General features: G+C 32.8%; 2 protein-coding genes and 1 long non-coding RNA gene across 3 annotated transcripts in view; 2 read left to right on the top strand and 1 right to left on the bottom strand.

The window, feature by feature from the left end:
• LOC143068074 (WD repeat-containing protein 81-like) overlaps positions 1 to 945 on the bottom strand; it is a 32642-nt gene extending 31697 nt beyond the window's left edge. Inside the window, exon 1 of the mRNA XM_076241819.1 lies at positions 784 to 945. Within this exon, the coding sequence (XP_076097934.1) occupies positions 784 to 870 (87 nt within the window). The 5' untranslated portion in view covers positions 871 to 945. The remainder of the gene's footprint in view (positions 1 to 783) is intronic.
• LOC143068081 (uncharacterized) overlaps positions 1 to 22129 on the top strand; it is a 126156-nt gene that overhangs the window by 84379 nt on the left and 19648 nt on the right. The gene's annotated exons all lie outside the window — the stretch shown is intronic.
• LOC143068073 (dynein light chain roadblock-type 2-like) lies at positions 5891 to 10446 on the top strand. Its single transcript, XM_076241818.1, has 4 exons — positions 5891 to 6033; positions 7353 to 7431; positions 8642 to 8809; positions 10211 to 10446. Exons 1-4 carry the CDS (start codon positions 6031 to 6033, stop codon positions 10249 to 10251), a joined length of 291 nt encoding a protein of 96 aa, XP_076097933.1. The 5' UTR covers positions 5891 to 6030; the 3' UTR covers positions 10252 to 10446.

The raw sequence follows: 22129 nt of genomic DNA, 5'->3' as shown, positions 1-22129 counted from the left end.
ATATAAATATTCTGTCAATTTTTCAACAAACTTTAACATTTTCGTTCAAATACTTAAAACTATGAAATCAGAAACAATAAGAAAAAAAAATCAAAAAATCAGGGCAAATGGACCCTGGGCGAACAGGAATCAGGGCGAACAGATACCAGGGCAAACGTGAATCAGGGCGAACGGACCCGGATTCGACTGCAACCTATTAGGAGGGTCGTAATTGGGGTACCTGCATGACGAATAACAGTAAAAATCCTTGCCAAATGACGTTAACGGTAATTTTAGGTGTATGACAGGAAACTGTACACTTTCTTTTAAACAATAAAAACATTGACTGATTTTGACAAATCACCTTTATTTTTTTTTAAAATGACGGTAACGATAATTCTTTGAGTAAAGAATAATACGGTAAAATTTGAACCTAATTGACCCTAACGGTAGCCGCAAACTGTTTGACACCTGACGTTAAAGGGCATTACTACCCTCTATTAGATATGATATCATCAGAAATCACAACTACATATGTCTATCCAGATAACACAATGCATTCAAACCCATGAGACACTAGATCTAGCCTCTAGGTAGTCTAAGTTTTAAATTTTAATGAAAACTGTTATAAATTTATAATGTATTAAAAGGGACTCGAGAAATAGAATAACAGTACATCGTATCTAATTTCCGGATCTCCTGTGTCACTGTTAACTGTATAATGCGGAAACTTTAATCTAAATATCGTCATCTTTTCATGATATGATCATTTATGAAACTACAAACAGTTCAAATGAAACTAACCAAACAAACAGTTCTAGTCTTTGACAGCCATTTAATGTGATTCCCTGGTATATTCAAAACTTCCGAAATTCCGTAAGCATTGTCCATCTTCTGTCAAGTCACAGAAAAATGCATATGTTGTCTTTTCTTTACATCTTTGATTGTTGACATTCGGACAAATGGTGGGTGGGAAATCAATAAGAGATTTCCTGTTAAGGGAGGTAACCCATGTAGTCAGAGTGTTTTAAAAATATATTTTTTTCGTTTATGTTACATTTCTTTCAATGAGCATAGAAAATTTAACAACGGGCAATGTAGTTTTAGCAATTTATATCTTTATTTACGTGGGAGATCGACAATTTTTTAAAAACTTTGTAGTATCCCCTACTCAGTCTTCCAACTAAGCCCTTCAGAGTGAAAATTTCATATCTTCTCTCAATTATAAAATGGTTAAGTAGAGATATAAATATGTCATCCACTACTGATTAGGGGACAGATGATATTACACAAAACATATGTTTAAAACAAAAACTGAGTGTGTAAATTTTTGATAAGCCCTCAAGTTAAGAAATTACAAAAGTAAAAAGTAAATATTCTGATTTAGTTTTACATCTACACATTACCTCATCAGATATTAAAAAGAAGAAGCATGAGTTTTGAATAATGTATTATTTTTCATAGTTTTATATGTTATATTTAAGCTTTGAATCTTTAATATGGTAAATTTCGGTAAATTTCAACAGCTTAATTAAGTTCATTACATATACATTAATTTGTTGTTACTAAAATACTATGAGAGCTCAACCACACCCTCGTATTGCATGTATTGATAGATTAGGTCTTTTCTCATCTAGGGGATTGATCCCATTGATACTAAATGATACCTCAATATTTTTATTGTAGGGGTGTGCCATTCTGGCCTAAAAAATATACCAATTTTAATATACATGTAACATAACGTTTAGCACCTATAGTCAGGAGCAGATCCAGAACTTTTTGTAAAGGGGGGGGGGGGGGGGGCGGTTGGATGCTGACTGACCTAATAGGGGGTCGCTCTAGTCATCAGTGATTCTCTAAATAATCAACCAAATTTTTCCCATGAAAAAAGGGGGGGACGCATTTGAAACTTATTTTGAAGGTGAACTTTCATATTAATTCATATATTAGTTTAATTTAGTATAATAACATTGACTATTTATAATTTAAGATTCTGAATAGCATATTCATATATGAAATGAAGATCATACATACCCCAAATCAATATATAGCTCTCAAACGTAAATGCATATTTATATAGTATGTTTTAAAAAGGAGGGTCATTTTTATATAAAACCTCTCAAAAAAGGGGGAGGCAGTGCTGTGTATTTACTATTAATCCATTTATGCAACAATTACCACTTGTGGATCAGGATAAAATAACATGTGCTTCCTGTCATCTGACAAATTTTAATACGAGTGACAGTTTAATTTGAAATTATGGTGTTTTTTTAAGTGGTGCAGATGATAAGCCCAACATCATTTTGATGTGATTTCTCGGGCTTAGTTGCAAGACTGTACTGGATTTGCTAAAACTTGCTCCTAGTATGCAAACCATTTATTCATAGTAATTATAAGATAAATTTGATAACAATTACACCGTAAAAATCGAGCTTAGAAATTAAACATATTGATTACATGATTGTTTAGGCTTTACGGCATAGTAAGGGTTAATTTCTAAAACGCGTTTCCCAGTAAGCATATAAAATGTAACTTGGCTGATGATGTCTTGAAATTTTAACGCTTTTAGAATGAAAATGTTTATGAGTAAAACACTCTTTTCTAAGCCAAAAACGATTCTAAACACAATCCTACATTGTACTGAAACACCTTTAGACCAAAATGTCACAGTAAAAAAGTGCAATATTATGTTTAGGATCATTTTTACAGTGTTTTTTTTTAACAGCAAACGTAGACATTAGAAATAGTCATGAGTAGTGGAGATACAATTTTTCTCGAAACTTACTAAGTTAGACGAATAAGACATGACAATCCAAAGGGAGTGTGGAGATAGAACAGTGTAGCTCTGCAGGGGCAGATCCAGCCATTTAAAAAGGGGGGTCCCAACCCAGAGTAACTGAGGGGGTTCCAACTATATGCTCCCATTCAAATGAATTGATCGTCCAAAAAAGGAGGGGTTAAAACCCCCGGAACCCCCTGGATCCGCCAATGCTCTGACGAGAATTTGTAGAGTATAAAAATCTCGTACTATAGTTCTATGGAGATAGATGTACACTACAGGAACCTGATGTTGGTTGTTGTTGTTTGTTGATGTGGTTCATAAGTGGCTCGGTTTTTTGCTGCCCTTTATTGGTAATTTTAAGGAAATTTTGCATTTTTTGGTTGTTATCTTGAATGTTGTTATAGATAGAGATAAATTGTAAACAGAAATAAAGCCGTTTTACAGAGTAAGATCTACAATAAAGTCAACATGACCAAAATGGTCGATTGACCCTATAAGGAATCGTTGCCCTTTTAAGTCAATTTTCAACAATTTTTGTAATATTTTACAAGGCTTACCCTCTGAAACAACTTATCCAAATTTAACCAAATTTAGCCACAATCATCACTAGGGTATCTTGTTTAAAAATGTGTCTGAGGACCCTGTCTGCGCCAACCAACTTGGCAGACATAGCTTTAAATAGAATATAGGGGTAAAATCCAGTTTTTGGCTTATATATCTGAAACTAAAGCAAAAGAATAACGATTCAATTCATTTATGCATCAATTGTAAATAAAAATATCGGTGAGCGACACAGGCTCATTGGAGCCTCTGGTTTTTATATAGATTAATAAACCGTTCATTGGCTTTCCTGTTTGAATGATTTTACATTACGGTAATTTTTGGGTCCTTTGTAGCTTGCGGTTCGGTTTGAACCAAAGCTCCGTGCTGGAGACTTTTAGCTACAATAATTTACTTTTACAAATTATGTCTTGGACGGAGAGTTGTCTGATTGGCACTGATACCATATCTGCTTGTATATAAAGACAATTCAAATACATTTGGATCTCAAATATATAATAACTATCTCCATTTCTATCAATGTGAGTTCAAATCCCGCTCGTACGGATGCACTCGACTCCAATCTTAATAGACTAGGATTGTTAGTTTTCCTATCGAATGTCGGTGGTTTTATCCGGTCACTCCGGCTTCCTCCACCAATAAAAACTGGTCGCCAAGAAATAGCCCCAAAGCGGAGCTTAGAAGTGAAGTTAAAACACCAAAATTAAATCAAATCATGAAAAAAAAAATAAGAGGTAAAATTATGATTGCATCTTAAATTTGATAAATTTAAACATTATATACAATTTACAGCTGATTTCCTAATGTTTGCAAAGTAAAACTTTGTTTGGCTTGCTTGCTTTGTTTGTATAATTGTTAATACAAGCTTTGTATCTTTGTAAATTAGATTGACATCTTTAAACAGATTATATAGGCATTGTTTAATCTGAATATATTATATTTGAATTTAATTGGGTGTTATCCTATGGATTATACAATATAAAAACCAAGCAAGCAAGCTAACCAAAGTTTTGTTCTACATGCAATAGGAAATTAGCTGTAAAGTAAATCACATGCATAGCTTCATAAATATTGCATGAGAGTAAACAAAATGTTTTTTTTTTAACTTGGCTGCCGCTTACATGGGACTTTCTTTACCGTAACGGGACTTGTCTTCATTGATTTTAATTAATTTTAGTAAAGACTGTAATGTTCTATTTTTACAGCGCCGGCAAAATTTCACTATATAAACAGTGCGGTTAAATAGCCATTTCTATAGAAATAGGCTAGTTTTCTAGGTTGAATTCAGATAAATTAATCAGAGTCGTCAAAATAGCTACTGCACTTTAAAAATATATACGACGGCCCAAAAACATTTGAGAACATGCCACATTTGAACGAAGTATTTTTGTTTGTTAAGGCTCATACTGAAATATCATCTGTATCAGTGTATCTGTATGAATACGTTGAAGATACCAATACTGATTTTTATACAAAGGTAGAGAAAGAAAGAGCCCCGTCTACAGTGCGCGAGAGCAGTTGAAGCTCTCGATACTCGGTGCGCGCAGTACAGTGTCTTCGAGGTGGTTTCACTTGATCCTTTTTTTTTATTACGAAGAATGAGTTTGAATATTGCGGTGTTTTACTAGATGGTATTTCAAAACACTTTGTATTGTTCTATTTTTATTTACCACAATTAATTTTATCTGGTTGTTATCAAATTTCTTGACTGTAATTGTTCTTTTTGGACGTGCTATTTTTAAAATATTCATCTGTCTGGTTCTGTAGCAGTGACTCGTTGTTTTTCTGTTTGAATTGTTTTACACCAGTCATTTTGGGTACTTTATATCTTGCTGTTTGGTATGATCCAAGGCTCCGTGTTGAAGGCCGTACTTTGACCTGCAATTGTCAACGTTTTACACATTGGGACAAAGATGGAGACCTGTAATGGTTTACTTTTACAAATTGTGAGTTACAAATGTAGATGGAGAGTTGTCTCATTGGCAATCATACCACATCTTCTTATTTCTATACAGCACACTAAGAGCAAAGAGATGCTGCTCGTTTCATTCTATCTGTTGCATATATAGCTATAGAAGATTTATGTGTTTAGAATAATAATTAGAAGAATACTCTTATATCTAATATATACATGTTCCTGTCTTAACCAAACAAAAAATGATATCGGGAGTATAACAACACTATGATATGTCTTTCAGGTGTGACTACTATACATAATTAGGCTAAGCTCTCATGTATCGTTTTGAATCCTCGGGTGAATAGAAAAAGCATACCATACATCGCATCACATCTCTTTCCCCTTTACTTGAAATCTATCACTATTCATCTTATTTTGTTCTAGACTAATCTTGATGATTTGAATGAAGATTATAGTAAACATTAGCATATTATTATTATTATTTTTAAATTCACTGAAAGAGGTTCACTGTACACATATATAATAAATATATTTGATGTCAGACCTTTAAACTACTTAAAATTTCTCCGTCCTACTTGTATTATGTGTAAATTGTTGGAGCGTATATTTACAAACACTTTTAAAAATCAATAAACTTGCAATTTTACTACAAAAATTGACATTTTAATTACTTTAAAAATGATGATTTAAATCGGAAATCAACAACTACGCATGCCGATAAACATATTTTCGTACATAGCAACATAGGAAGTCAACTAGAAACCCAATTTTCTACAATAATTCAAGAAGAATGGTAAGTTTTGATATATCTTACATTTTCACACGTTCACCATTATCATCAAAATAAACAACGGAAATCGTGGTACAAATGTATAAAGTTCATTCTTATACTGTCGACAAAAACGCTTTGTTGAAGGAACATTCAGTCATCGTTATTTTATTTATATACATGTATATACATATTTATTATATTCAATCTGAATGGAGTATCATAACTAGGGCGCAACTCTTGTATGGCCTGCCTCGACAAGGGTAACATTTTGTAACATGAGCAATATAAAAGAGCATATTAACAATTAAAAAAAAAATCCAATACAGTAGAACCCCCCCCCCAAAAAAAATAAATAAAAACAACAACAAAACAGATAGTTTTCTGTGGTTACGCACTTTTGCGCCTGTCCTAAGTCAGGAATCTCTGGCCTTTGTTAGTCTTGTATGATTTTAATTTTAGTTTCTTGTGTATAATTCGGAGTTTAGTATGACGTCCATTATCACTGAACTAGTATACATATTTTTTAAGGGGCCAGCTGAAGGACGCCTCCGGGTGCGGAGATTTCTCGTCGCTACATTGAAGACCCATTGATGGCCTTCGGCTGTTGTCTTCTCTATGGTCGGGTTGTTGTCGCTTTGACACATTCCCCATTTCCTTTCTCAATTTTATTACAAATGTATATATTATGTATTGTGAAAATTTAAGATATATCAAATGTATGTAGTCTATAAGCTACAAATCAAAAGCATACATGTATGTAAAAGTAAAAAATATAGATTTGAAAAAATGCAAACCGTGATTGTCAGAATACAAATTTTTTATTTGATTTGCATCTTTAACGTAACTAAAAATGTTCATTATTTGTTTACGCAATGAGTTTTGTTTGAAGCAATTCTTGTTTTCTGATTATTATTTCAGTCGGAGTTAACATGATCACAAACTTTTCCGATGCCAATGTTCCTACTCAATTTTTAGCTACATTGATCGACTAGATTTATATAGACTAGATATTTGTGCTGGATTTTGTTTGCAAATTAAACAGCAATCAATTTATTATTTAAGTAACAATGCCAATGACCAGCTGACACCAGTCTATTAATTAAACCACTGACCTTGAATCATTTAATCAAAATAGTCATTTAAAAAAAAATACTATACGCAATCGGTATGCAGATGCAAAATGATGTATACCCTAGTACCCAATACATGTATGCTTTGAGTATACATTTGTATGTGACAGGGTTGTCGTGATGATGTCTAAGTTAAGATACACCCCACGATTAATTTAATTTGTATATACAATTATGTACACTTTGGCAATAACAGATATATTTTTTCAGTCTCACGAAGTAGAAGAAACCCTGAAGAGAATACAGACACACCCTGGAGTGGTCGGAACTATTGTTGTTAACAATGAAGGTATCACAAGAAAAGACAATAATACTATTAGAATCATTTTCATCTCTTGGCACGCTTAGGTTATGAATTGACTTGGTCAGATTATGTAAATATTCGTATGTAACACCCATTTGTCACATCGTACGTCTTATAGACATCTAAACTGTGGGGTCTCCAAAGTTTCTAAACGCCTAAATCAAATAATACAATTAACTAGCACAGGAATAATCTGTGAATACAAAAACTTTCTTTTTTTCTTCTCGTGCGCCTACATGTACTTTTCCCTCTTATTCTATTCAAATACACACTGGAAGGCCTCTGGCAGACTGAGTGAGCGTAAAATCACAGTTATCGACAACTGATGACAAGCAAGTTAAAGGTGAAGGGATCAGTAGTATTACCATCATAAGTATTGCGTTTGTCCAGGCTGTTATGAAAATGATTCTAATTAAATAGTAATTTAAAACCTTAACTTAAATAGTGTATACTGGTATACTGATAGATAACGACTACTAGTATAAGTCGTGTTAGAATGCAAAATATATTCATATTAAGCATAGAAACAGGTGCAAAAAAAATCATCTTCCAGTCAGGGGAAACGTTTTACTCTAAAATCTACACTTGTTAAATTGAATCACATTCTGCATATGCCCGACTGCCCAAAGCCACAAACTTGTTTTTGTTATCTTCCATTATTGTTTTTAGTTCATTGTTGTGTATATTTAGCACGTTTTCTCTTTAGAATTGTTTTACATATTTCACACCGGGCCTTCTATATGTTATTTACCGGTGTGGTTTTTGCTCAGTGTTGAAGGCCACAGGTACGATATGATTTGTAATTGCGAACATCTGTTCTCTTTAGATTAGTCTGCTTTTGTTGAAAGATGTTTCATTTGCAATCATACCACACCACCTTGATACTAATATTTGGATCAAAATATTCATTATTGATGTTCGCAATTACAGATTATACCATCCCTGGATGTCACCATCAGTACTTTTCTAAAATATGTGTAAAAACCGGAATCTCGTTTTAAGGTATAATTCCGTAAAATTTTAAACATAATGTGGAATTTCAACCACAGAAAAAAAGACCCATGCGTTGATAATAAAAACAGAAACAACAGGCTGTAATAAGTTTAGGGTCGGGAGGTGTTTATAAGAAAATAATACACCATTGGTACGTCTTATATTCAGTATGTTATTTATAATTATGTATAATATCTTAAAGGTATTCCAATTAGAACAACATTGGATAACCCAACAACAGTCCAGTATGCCGGATTAATACAGTCTTTGACAGCAAAAGCTAGAAGTGCGATTCGGGATATTGACCCACAAAATGACTTAACATTCTTAAGAATCAGGTCTAAAAAGCATGAAATAATGGTAGCTCCAGGTATGTTAATAATAATGATAATTTAGTTATTTTCGTTCTGTTTAAAGTTAAACTTTTGCTCTTATGAAATTTAAAATTTTGTTTAATTTATATTTTGATTATAAAGTGGCATGAATTATATGTATTCATGAGTATTTGTATTGTTAATACAATCACATCTGTATACATTATCACTGAAATTATTTGTTAAAATGTATTATATATTATAACACGAAGACGTAATAAAAAAGACTAAAATGCAACACAAATAAGGAGATGTCGTATGATTGCGAATGAGATAACTGTACACCAAAGTTGAAATCAAGTGGACGTATGCAATTATAGGGGTATATATATATAGTGAAAGTTGTATCCTGGTACTTGCATGCTTATCCGTTCGCATGTCTGCACCGATAACAAAATATATGACTGCATGCATTGGCTACCCATAGTTGGAGTCATGTCCATCAAGACAAAAGGGGGGATAAAAATTAAAAAAAGCCCGGGCTGTTTGATATTATCACTTTGCATTACAGATTTACGATGCGGTATTGACTAATGCTGATAAACGAGCAATTTGTTGCACATTAAAGACTTTAAAATGCTATATTTACTTCTTTTGTTGAATAAAAATCTTAAACTTGTTCCTTGTTCCTTAAACAATGAAATTATAAAGTTCAGGATTACTCCAAGATTTCATGTATCAGGTTTAGTATATTTATAATCACTAAACTTGTTTTGTGAGACTCCCTTTGCTTTTTATAAACGCATGTCAACAGACAAAAGATAAGCCTTACTATGCAAGTATTACTGAAAACCAAAGCTCTTTATAACATTTGGAAAACGGACGCTTTAGATTTATATATTTATGACTGCGTACCATTTTTGAAGTATTGTAATGATATATAGATATAAGAATATGTGATATGAGTGTCAATGAGACAACTCTCCATCCAAGTCACCATTTGTAAAAGTAAACTATTATAGGTAACATTATATATAGGCTTCAACACGGAGTCTTTGCCCACGCCGAACAGCAAACTATTAAGGTCTCCAAAAATGACAAGTGTAAAATGGGGTGGTATGAAAAGGAATTATTTGTAACATCCTTACGTGGTACATATTTAGCGTTATGAGAAATGAATATAGTACAAGGCACACTTTCTTTGTTTTTATGCATTTTGTGTGGTTAACGTTAACTCACATATTAACATGCAAATACTTGCACACGAGTGATCAATTATTTTTTTTCTTTTACAAATGGAATAATTGCTATAAAACATGTTTTTTTGTATGTTGCAAAAATTGAACAAAATGTTGTAGAATTTCTCGTCTAGAATAAATAATCAAATGGAAAGATGGAAAGAAAACCATTGAAAATATTTAGATAACATGTACATTATATCAATTTTTATTTTACAGAAAAGGAGTACTTATTGATTTGTATTCAGTCTCCTCATTAATGACTTGATCTTCAGTGGATAATACCTTTAAGATGTCAAAGTAACATGTACATATAAACAGTGCAATAGTCATTAGTTATATCTAACACGAAGGTATACAGGACGTAGCCGAGCTTTATTACATTCGGACTTGCTATAATATATTGTTACAGAAGTTAAAATATTTTATACTACATTAAAATTATTAATAAATGATATATAGTTTTTTTTTTTAACACAACATTGAAAAGAAACATATACCCTGCAAAAACCGGTTGAATAGTTGATAAAAAGTAATTTTGTAATGCCTGCAGATTTGGTAAACTGGTGTGTATTAGTGACTTACAAGGAAGGTTTCGTTGTAATGCCTACACATTTGGTACTTGGGTGTATATTGGTGACTTACAGTAGGGTTTTAGTTGTAATGCCTGAAGATTTGGTACTTTGGTGTATATTGGTGACTTACAGGAGGGGTGTCGTTGTAATGCCTGCAGATTTGGTACTTGGGTGTATATTGGTGACTTACAGTAGGGTTTTCGTTGTAATGCCTGCATATTTGGTACTTGGGTGTATATTGGTGACTTACAGTAGGGTTTCCGTTGTAATGCCCGAAGATTTGGTACCTCGGTGTATATTGGTGACTTACAGTAGGGTTTTCGTTGTAATGCCTGAAGATTTGGTACATTAGTGTATGTTTACGACTTACAGTAGGGGTTTCGTTGTAATATCTGTAGATTTGGTAAATTTGTGTATGTTGAAGACTTACAGTTGCCGTTCAGTGGTGCTGTGTTAGGGACGACATCAAAAGTTCAATGTAGGATAAAAAACTTAATTCACATAGTTTTTTCACTGACACCCCAACCCCCCCTCTTAACTTAATTTGGGAAAAATTGATTTACCAATAGAGATATATGTAAAAATCGATTTTAGATATACAAAACTTGTAGAATTTTAACCCCCCCACCCCCAAACTATTTGATTTAAGTTTTTTTTTATCCTACATCGATCTTTTGATGTCGTCCTTTACATATTTGTTTTTCGTTCATTTTTATGCGCATACATTAGGCCGTTAGTTTTCTCGTTTGAGCATTTGTCATTTTGGGACCATTTATAGCTGACTATGTGGTATGAGCTTTGCTCATTTTTGTTGAAGGTGACCTATTGTTGGTAATTTCGGTGTCAATTTCGGTGTCAATTGGTTCCTTGTGTAAAGCTGGGTATTGGCAATTACACTACTTCTTCTTTTTAAATTTACAGGAGGAGTTTCGTTGTAATTCCTGAAGATTTGGTACATTGTCGTTATTGATGACTTACAATTTGGTGTTTTCTTATTACTTACAGTAGGGGTTTCGTTGTAATAACTGCAAATTTAGAACATTGGTTACTTAACCAGTTTGGGGGGGGGGGGGGCGTCTTGTTCCCATTGGCCGACTTGCTGTGGTAAGACTGCAGGCCGGTGAATTTGTATCATTCACGAACGGCTGTCAAAAATGTGGAAAACTTTTACCAAAAAGGTATGTATAAAAGGCACGAGATGACAATCTGTTCAACAATACTTGCAAAGAAAACACCAATGGCCTAATCATACCAAAATCATAGTCGTACAACTGTAATGACATATGGCAGTTTACATATTTTTTATTGTTGTATTTACTTTTTTGTATGGTCTGTTTGTTTATAGAAGAGGGACGAAAAATACCAGAGGGACAGTCAAACTCATAAATCGAAAATAAACTGAAAACGCCATGGCTAACAATGAAAATGACAAACAGAAAAACAATAGTACACATGAAACAACATAGAACACTAAAGAATAAGGAACACGAACTCCACAAAAAACTAGGGTGATCTCAGGTGCTCCGGAAGGGTAAGCAGATCCTGCTCCACACGTGACACCAGTCGTGTTGCTCATATTATAAATAGTCTAATTCGGTAAGTCACATTCATGAAAAGGAAGGGGATTGCAGTTACGACGTAAGGAACATATCCGATACCATTTGTGAAACGGTTATTATAGCTGCGAAAACGTAGCTCTTAAAAGCATTTAGACTCAATAAATATGAAGGAGTTCGTGTTTTAGCTGGGAACATAAGAAACACTTTATTCCCACGAACTAGGAACCAGGCTTCACATTCACAAAACAATCAATATGCGAATTCATACGTATACAGAGAATCACAAAAAGACACAATCAGCAATAGGAATGATTACAAGTACCCATACAATACTCCTAATAGAAAGAATAGTAATAGATTTGATCAAGGACGAAACTCTGAGGCTCCAGCTGGTAACACCTATCAAGGACCACCCAACACATACTATGACAGAAAGTTAGCGGATAGTATTGCATTAGCAGTAGCCAGTGTTTTTCACCAGTATCATGAATTTGGATCTTAGAAAAGTAAACATAATGTACAAAATGTAGACTATAACAGAATTTATCATTTGTATTCCTAATTAAAATATGTATTTTGGTATATACATGTATATATATTAAGAAATCCTTAAGGGTTCTAATTATTATTATTATTTTCATAAGCTAATGCAGAAGTTATATTTCTCAGTATTTAATATTAGTATGTAAAATAGGGATAAATTTAGCCAAGGATGGCAAAAGACAGCTTTGTATTATTTCCACTTTATCATAGTTTTGAAAATACATGTATAAAGTAACTTTCCAGCTTGTATGCTAGTATAGGGAAAGCACTTTATTTTATTTATTTCATATGTTATAGTCAAAGTTGAAAAAAAGGAAAATAATTAAAACAAGTAAGGTTTTACACTTGAAAATAATTAAACAGTGATAGTCATTTTCTATTTCATTTTTTACTTTTAATTTCTCTATCTGTTTTTCAATTCACCAACCCCTGTGCATTTTGAAAGGTTAATTCAAATTTACATTTTGATCATGTGTATAAAAGTTTCAAAGCAAACATCTATCAGCTCTTGGAATGTTAATGGATTATTTAAAAGAATAAGTGGTAACAGAGTTTGTAAACTAGATGATGATAATATTCAAATTATGACTGCAGACATTGTAGGTCTTTCAGAAACACATATCCCCGCCAAAGAGATTTTAAACTATGATGGTTATAAATGTTTTGTAAACTGTAGATCATCTGATTCAAATAAATTTAGAGGTGGTTTAGCTACATGTTTTAAGAAGGAAATATTATCAGGTGTAAAGTTAATGGATAAATCAATGGATGATATAATGTGGTTTAAACTAGACAAGACATTTTTCTGTTTTGATAGAAATGCATTTTTATGTTTTTTATATATTCCTCCCTCAAACTCATCTTACACATTAAGAAAAATTTTGATAAACAAATTTTTGAGAAACTTGAAGCAGATATTGTAAAATATAGCTTAATGGAAGAACTCTCGGTGATTCAAAAGGTAAAGTCACTTTCTATAATCATAATGGTGTGTCGATTGATGACTATTGTTTATGTTCATCTGAATTTTTGCCAAATATTGTCAATTTTAGTGTAGGATAATTTGAACCAACAATATCTGATCACTGTCCAATTTCAATAACTATACATTCGCAATTAAGCCTACTCTTAGAAGAGTTAAATGGACTACTAAACGAGAAGAAAATTTTAAGTCCAATATGTTGAAAGTGAACTTTGGAACTATCAATTCTGACGTAGATAATTTAACCCAAAAAATAGATGAGAATAATAAACAGCCCGTAACAGAGTAGTGATCGAATTCGCGTTTCTTTACCGTCAGAATAAGTTACATTATCGACAAACTTATTTCAGAAGTGACATAATTTAATTTTCTTCATCGACAAAATATTTCATGTCCAACGAAGTTCTTTTAACACAGTAAAACATTTTTTATAATCAACCTCTGTCATTGGCATTTTCATTTTAACGGTAAAGGATCAAATACGGGATCTCCGAAATTTCTATCAATTGTTACGATGGAATCATTATTCAATCGAACATATGTCTTCGTCCATGACACAAATTATGAAATGATCAAATACTTTCGAACTGACGGAAACAAAAATATATAATCTAGAATGTGTGTTCTGTCATAAACAATGGCTTCGTCGTGCGAATCGACGAGATCATCATGTACATGTAACTGATCTTAGCTGTAGAAACAGTTGGTGCGACCTCGATAAAATCTTTATCAATTTAATATAAGCGATAAATATTCATGACTACAATGATAATGAATTTATTGGAGTCACATCCACTGTTTCTACTGTAAACATGAACTCGTCGGTTAGTGCAATGAAGACACTTTTAAAGATTGAGATTGTTGGTTTATTTTTTACACCTTCGAGGTATTAAAATTATTTCAGTGTTTATTTAAGAATTGAATGCTTCTTTTTGTAAATTTATTGGGGTGTAAAAGCGTTGACCGAAGTACATTTTGTATGAAGCGCGGAAGCGCTTCATTCTAAAAATGTACGCATGGTCAACGCTTTTACAACCCTATAAAGTTACAAAAAGAAGCATTCAATACTTATAATTACATTTTTTTTAGCTATGATCAAGAAAAAACGAATTTTATATTGTTTTTATTTAATTCACCTGCGCACTTTATTGTGGGACCACGTGCTATCATGAATGAAAAGTTTTATTGAGTGATACAATTGCTTACGGAATAACACGTGATGTGCTGTTAGCTAATCAGAATAAAGTATTATAATGAAACATACATCTAATGTAATTATTTAAAGTTAAATTTATTTTCAAATCTCTTCTGTTTAAAATTGTCGAAACTTCCGTTTAAGCTTTCTGTGGTAAACTATCTATTCTATAGTTAGGACCATTTTATAATAAATACCCTTTTGTAAAAGAATACTTTCTTTATAAAAGTATAGATCTGCTGGTTATAGAATTTTTTTATAACTTTCATTTTTGTGACGACGCGCTATGAAATTCAGATTAATTTATAAATGAAGTTGTATATACATTTTTGGTCATAAACACAAATCTTTTAAACAGTTCGACGAGTGCGTCAATGTTACAGTAGTCTGTTTACTGTAAGTTACTAAACTTGGCCCGATTCATCTGTCATTTATGGAAACTAATTCACCACTTTCTGAGACATTCATTTTTATTTCACCATCAGACATGGAGCTACATTTGTAACTAAAGGAAAACTCTCAAATTAAAGAAATTTGACATGACATACTGAAACTTTCTTATAATCAATTAAACGACTGCTTTTCTTAGATATGTGATTTTTCATGGTCAAACTTTTTCATTGTTAACGGACATTTTGAGATTTTTTATTGTAAAAAAATGGTGTTTTTTTCATGAACATGTACAGGAAGCTGAATTATTGCACATCTATGTACTACTTAAAATTGTACTTCGATCTGTTGTGTCCTTAAAATGTTCTGACCGTCCTAAAATTTAATGTACGGAAATGTTTCGGTAAATTAAATTCAAATCCGAATTGAATGTTTATGACACACAAAAAGAGAAACCAGAATCTCTTGATGACCAAACGTATGTACACGTTGGGGCGATTTAGAGCTTTTCAGAAGGAGTGAGTTTCCACCCTTGTTGAAAGCCTTGTGGAGACCTCTAGATTTTTAAATTCCCTCCGTTTTTCTCATGGATGGAGTGTGGTCTCTCTGTAAATTAACCCATATCTTTTCATTTTCCTACTTACCGAAGGTTCCATGTGAAAATTTCCATTGGATCATATCTGTTAAACTAAATGTACAAAACAGGCTCAAGAAAAGGCGAAATTTATTTTTCAAACCCGAACTAGAAATCCAAATATTCTCTGTGTGTGCCATTGCAAGAAATAGTTTTGCTCGTTATTTTGTCATATCAAAAAAAATTCTTAACAAAATTTTCCCGTTTAAACTGTACTAAAAGTTTGGCATGTGAAACGGACGAATACATATTCTAACAGAAGTACAAATACCAGTCCTCCCTTTTGTGTATACATATGAGAAAACATTTCAAAGTTATTGATTGAATTCAAATCCATCACTCATACGGTACATATTGTAGTCCGAAAAAATAAAGGACTTCATCCCTATCAAACACCTTTTTAATTGTTTACCAGTATATTTCTTTTAGTTTTGGGTAAAATTGTAAAGGAAATAATACTATCAAGACGTCCTTCCATAAATCTTTTTTTCTGTTCTGACTTTGAAGAAATGACTACTTTTCGCCCAATCGAAATGGTGCATGGACATATTTTGTTTCATATTATTAGAATTATTTTCAATATTATCGGTATTACACTTGATTATCGACACATGAAAGTTTGTCAGCATTGTCAATCTCTTTAACGTTAAAGTACCAATAGTTCGGTCACTACTCAATTAAGTTTGTCGATAACGTAGCTAATTTTGACGGTAAAGAAACATCAATTCGATCACTTCTCTGTTACGGGCTGTACATTTAATTCCAATGTAACTCAGAGTGTTAATGACACCGTCGCCAGTATATCATTAGTATTATACAATGCTGCTTTTTAAAGTAATACTAATAGGACCCCTGTAAAAGACAAGAGAAGTAAACGAAGAAAAATAAAAAAGCCATATTATGATAAAGAATGTGAATCTAAATATAGGTCCCTAAAGAGTCTGACTAGAAAATTATGTACTGATCCCTGGAATGACGGTCTTAGACACAAAGTATTATATCATAAAAAGGAACTAAATAAACTCATAAGGAAAAAATATAGACAATTTAGACATAAAATGATAAAACAGATTATAGATTCAAATAATAGCTGTCCAAATGATTTTTGGAAAACAATTAAAAAACTAAACTAGAGGCTCTAAAGAGCCTGTGTCGCTCACCTTGGTCTATGTGAATATCAAACAATAGACACAGATGGATTCATGACAATATTGTGTTTTGGTGATGGTGATGTGTTTGTAGATCTTACTTTACTAAACATTCTTGCTGCTTACAATTATCTCTATCTATAACAGTACTTTCTGTGGAAAATGTTATTGAAAATCTTCAAATTTTAAGAAAATTGTTAAAAATTGACTATGAAGGGCAATAACTCCTTAGGGGGTCAATTGACTATTTTGGTCATACTGACTTATTTTTAGTTCTTACTTTGCTGTACATTATTGCTGTTTACAGTTTATCTCTATCTATAATAATATTCAAGATAACAACCAAAAACTGCAAAATTTCCTTAAAATTACCAATTCAGGGGCAGCAACCCCATAACGGGTGGTCCGATTCATCTGAAAATTTCAGGGCAGATAGATCTTGACCTAATAAACAATTTTATCACATGGCAGATTGCTCTAAATGCTTTGGTTTTTGAGTTATAAGCCAAAAACTGCATTTTACCCCTATGTTCTATTTTTAGCCATGGCGGCCATCTTGGTTCGTTGGCCGGGTCACCGGACACATTTTTTAAACTATATACCCCAATGATGATTATGGCCAAGTTTGGTTAAATTTGGCCCAGTAGTTTCAGAGGAGAAGATTTTTCTAAAAGATTACTAAGATTTACGAAAAATGGTTAAAAATTGACTATAAAGGGCAATAACTCCTAAAGTGGTCATCTGACCATTTTGATAATGTTGACTTATTTGTAGATCTTACTTTGCTGAACATTATTGCTGTTTACAGTTTATCTCTATCTATAATAATATTCAAGATAATAACCAAAAACAGCAAAATTTCCTTAAAATTACCATTTCAGGGGCAGCAACCCAACAACGGAATGTCTGATTCATCTGAAAATTTCAGGGCAGATAGATCTTGACCTAATGAACAATTTTACCCCCCATGTCAGATTTGCTCTAAATGCTTTGGTTTTTGAGTTATAAGCCAAAAACTGCATTTTACCCCTATGTTCTATTTTTAGCCATGGCGGCCATCTTGGTTCGTTGGCCGGGTTACCGGACACATTTTTTAAACTAGATACCCAAATGATGATTTTGGCCAAGTTTGGTTAAATTTGGCCCAGTAGTTTCAGAGGAGAAGATTTTTCTATAAGATTACTAAGATTTACGAACTAGAGGCTCTAAAGAGCCTGTGTCGCTCACCTTGGTCTATGTGAATATTAAACAAAGGAAGCAGATTGAAAATTGACTACAAAGGTCAATAACTCCTACAGGGGTCAATTGACCATTTCGTTCATGTTGACTTATTTGTAGATCTTACTTTGCTGAACATTATTGCTGTTTACAGTTTACCTATATTTATAATAATATTCAATATAATAACCAAAAACAGCAAAATTTCCCTAAAATTACCAATTCAGGGGCCGCAACCCAAAAACAGGTTGTCCAATTCATCTGAAAATTTCAGGGCAGATAGATCTTCACCTGATTAACAATTTTACTTCATGTCAGATTTTCTCTAAATTATTTGGTTTTTGAGTTATAAGCCAAAAACTGCATTTTACCCCTATGTTCTATTTTTAGCCGTGGCAGCCATCTTGGTTTGATGGCCAGGTCACCGGACACATTTTTTAAACAAGAAACGCCAAAGATGATTGTGGCATAGTTTGAATCAATTTGGCACAGCAGTTTCAGAGAAGAAGATTTTAGTAAAAGATATATAAAATTTACGAAAAATGGTTAAAAATTGACTTTAAAGGGCAATAACTCCTAAAGAGGTCAACTGACCATTTTGGTCATGCTGACTTATTTGTAAATCTGACCTTGCTGAACATTATTGCTGTTTACAGTTTACCTATATCTATAATAATATTCAATATAATAACCAAAAACAGCAAAATTTCCTTAAAATTACCAATTCAGGGGCCGCAACCCAAAAACAGGTTGTCCAATTCATCTGAAAATTTCAGGGCAGATAGATCTTCACCTGATTAACAATTTTACCCATGTCAGATTTGCTCTAAATGCTTTGGTTTTTGAGTTATAAGCCAAAAACTGCATTTTACCCCTATGTTCTATTTATAGCCATGGCGGTCATCTCGGTTAGTTGGCGGGGTCACCGGACACAATTTTAAAACTAGATAACCCAATGATGATTGTGGCCAAGTTTCAAATAATTTGGCCCAGCAGTTTCAGAGGAGAAGATTTTTCTAAAAGATTACTAAGATTTACGAAAAATGGTTAAAAATTGACTATAAAGGGCAATAACTCCTAAAGTGGTCAACTGATCATTTTGGTCATGTTGACTTATTTGTAGATCTTACTTTGCTGAACATTATTGCCTTTTACAGTTTATCTCTATCTGAAATAATATTCAAGATAATAACCAAAAACAACAAAATTTCCTTAAAATTACCAATTCAGGGGCAGCAACCTAACAACGGAATGTCAGATTCATCTGAAAATTTCAGGGCAGATAGATCTTAACCTGATTAACAATATTACCCCATGTCAGATTTGCCCTAAATGCTTTGGTTTTTGAGTTATAAGCCAAAAACTGCATTTTACCCCTATGTTCTATTTATAGCCATGGCGGCCATCTTGGTTAGTTGGCGGGGTCACCGGACACAATTTTTAAACTAGATACCCCAATGATGATTGTGGCCAAGTTTGGTTAAATTTGGCCTAGTAGTTTCAGAGGAGAAGATTTTTGTAAAAGTTAACGCCGGACGCAGGACGACGACGACGGACGACGACGACGACGGACGCCGGACGCCAAGTGATGAGAAAAGCTCACTTGGCCCTTTGGGCCAGGTGAGCTAAAAAGGAGAACTTTAAGGATCCTAGCTCTAACATACAACCTAAAGAATGGTTTGAATATTTTAATAAACTAATGAATATTGATTATGATAAAAATGTTTGTAATGATAAGAAAGAGTATACTGCTTTTAAAGATTGCAACACATGTACTAAGATTTTGAACAGTTCTATTACAACTGAGGAGGTGGTTATTGCAGCAAAATTTTTAAAGAATAATAAAGCAAGTGGTTCAGATTGTATTACAAATGAAATGTTACAAATATCTTGTTATATGAATATTGATGTTTATGTAAAATTGTTTAATCTTATTCTTAAGTCTGGTATCTACCCAACTTTATGGAGAAAAAAGTTAAGGGTGGGTGTTTTATTATAATGATCCATCTAATTATCGAGGTATAGCCCTTTCAAGTTGTTTAGGAAATTTTTTTCTTAAAGTTTTATATAACAGATTAGAAAAGTATCTTGACGGAAATAAACTTATTTGTCGCGAGCAAATTGGATTCAGAGAGGGAAGTCGAACGAGTGATCTTGTTTTAACTCTCAAAACCATAATTGATAAAGCATTTAAATCATCAAAAAAGATATATAATAAAATTGAGAAAGGAAATGGTGAATATGTCAAAGCGACAACCACCCGACCATAGAGCAAACAACAGCCGAAGGCAACCAATGGGTCTTCAATGTAGCGAGAATTCCCGCACCCGTAGGTGTCCTTCAGCTGGCCCCTAAAATATGCATAATAGTACAGTGATAATGGACGTCATACTAAACTCCGAATTATACACAAGAAACTAAAAATTAAAATCATACAAGACTAACAAAGGCCAGAGGCTCCTGACTTGGGACAGGCGCAAAATTGCGGCGGGGTTAAACATGTTTATGAGATCTCAACCCTCCCCCTATACCTCTAGCCAATGTAGAAAAGTAAAAGAATAACAATACGCACATTAAAATTCAGTTCAAGAGAAGTCCGAGTCTGATGTCAAAAGATGTAACAAAAGAAAATAAATAAAATGACAATAATACATAAATAACAACAGACTACTAGCAGTTAACTGACATGCCAGCTCCAGACCTCAATTAAACTGATTGAAAGATTATGTCTTCATCATATGAATATCAGGTACAATCCCTCCCGTTAGGGGTTTAGTATCATACTATCATAAAATATATGAGAAGAACATAACCCGTGTCATGCCAACAACTGTTTTTTTAGAAATAAATGTGTTTAGTTCCGATGCAAAGACCCTATCAGTGAATCAATGTTAAAGCCAAAATATGCAATCTTTAATGACCTGACAACAGTATCGTAACTATATCCCCTTTTAATAAGTCTATTTAAAGGTTTTGTTAGTTTCTGAGGAGAATACTGACATTTTTGTGCTTTATAAAGAATATTTCCATAAAATTTTGGATGTGAAATACCTGAACGTATAAGATGTCTGCATGTTGAGTTATATTTACGAATTATTTCCTTATACCGGTGATAAAATTTAGTAAATGTTTTGACCAGTTTGTGATATCGAAAACCCTGGTGTAATAATTTTTCAGTAATACATAAATTTCTCTCGCTAAAATCTAATACATTGTTACATACACGAGCGAATCGTACAAGTTGAGATATATAAACACCATAAGATGGTGACAAGGGAACGTCACCATCTAAAAATGGATAATTAACAATAGGAAATGAAAAATCATCTCTTTTATCATAAATTTTTGTATTAAGCTTCCCGTTTATGATATAGATATCAAGATCGAGGAAAGGGCAGTGGTCATTGTTATCATTAGCTTTATTTAAAGTAAGTTCTACAGGATAAATTTCTTTAGTATACATACTGAAGTCGTCATTATTTAGAGCCAATATATCATCCAAATATCTAAAAGTATTGTTAAATTTTTGTATCAAATGTTGTTTTGATGGGTCTTTGCTAATTTTAGTCATAAATTGTAACTCATAACAATACAAAAACAGGTCCGCAATAAGTGGTGCACAGTTAGTCCCCATTGGAATTCCAATAACTTGACGATATACGGAATCTCCAAAGCGAACACAAATGTTATCAAGTAAAAATTCAAGTGCATAAATAGTATCAAAGCATGTCCAATTGACATAGTTCTTTTGTTTATTGCTACTAAAAAATGATCTAAAAGAGTTTGAACATATGTACTCGCATTCCGACTTTTTAAATGCCCAGTTAATTAGGGATGTGAATTTTTTCTTAATAAGAATATGAGGCAAAGTGGTATATAGGGTAGAAAAATCAA

The sequence above is a fragment of the Mytilus galloprovincialis genome, chromosome 3 (assembly GCF_965363235.1).
Source record: "Mytilus galloprovincialis chromosome 3, xbMytGall1.hap1.1, whole genome shotgun sequence".
In the NCBI taxonomy this organism is placed as follows: Eukaryota; Metazoa; Mollusca; class Bivalvia; order Mytilida; family Mytilidae; genus Mytilus; species Mytilus galloprovincialis.
This window is presented reverse-complemented; position numbering and strand designations above follow the sequence as displayed.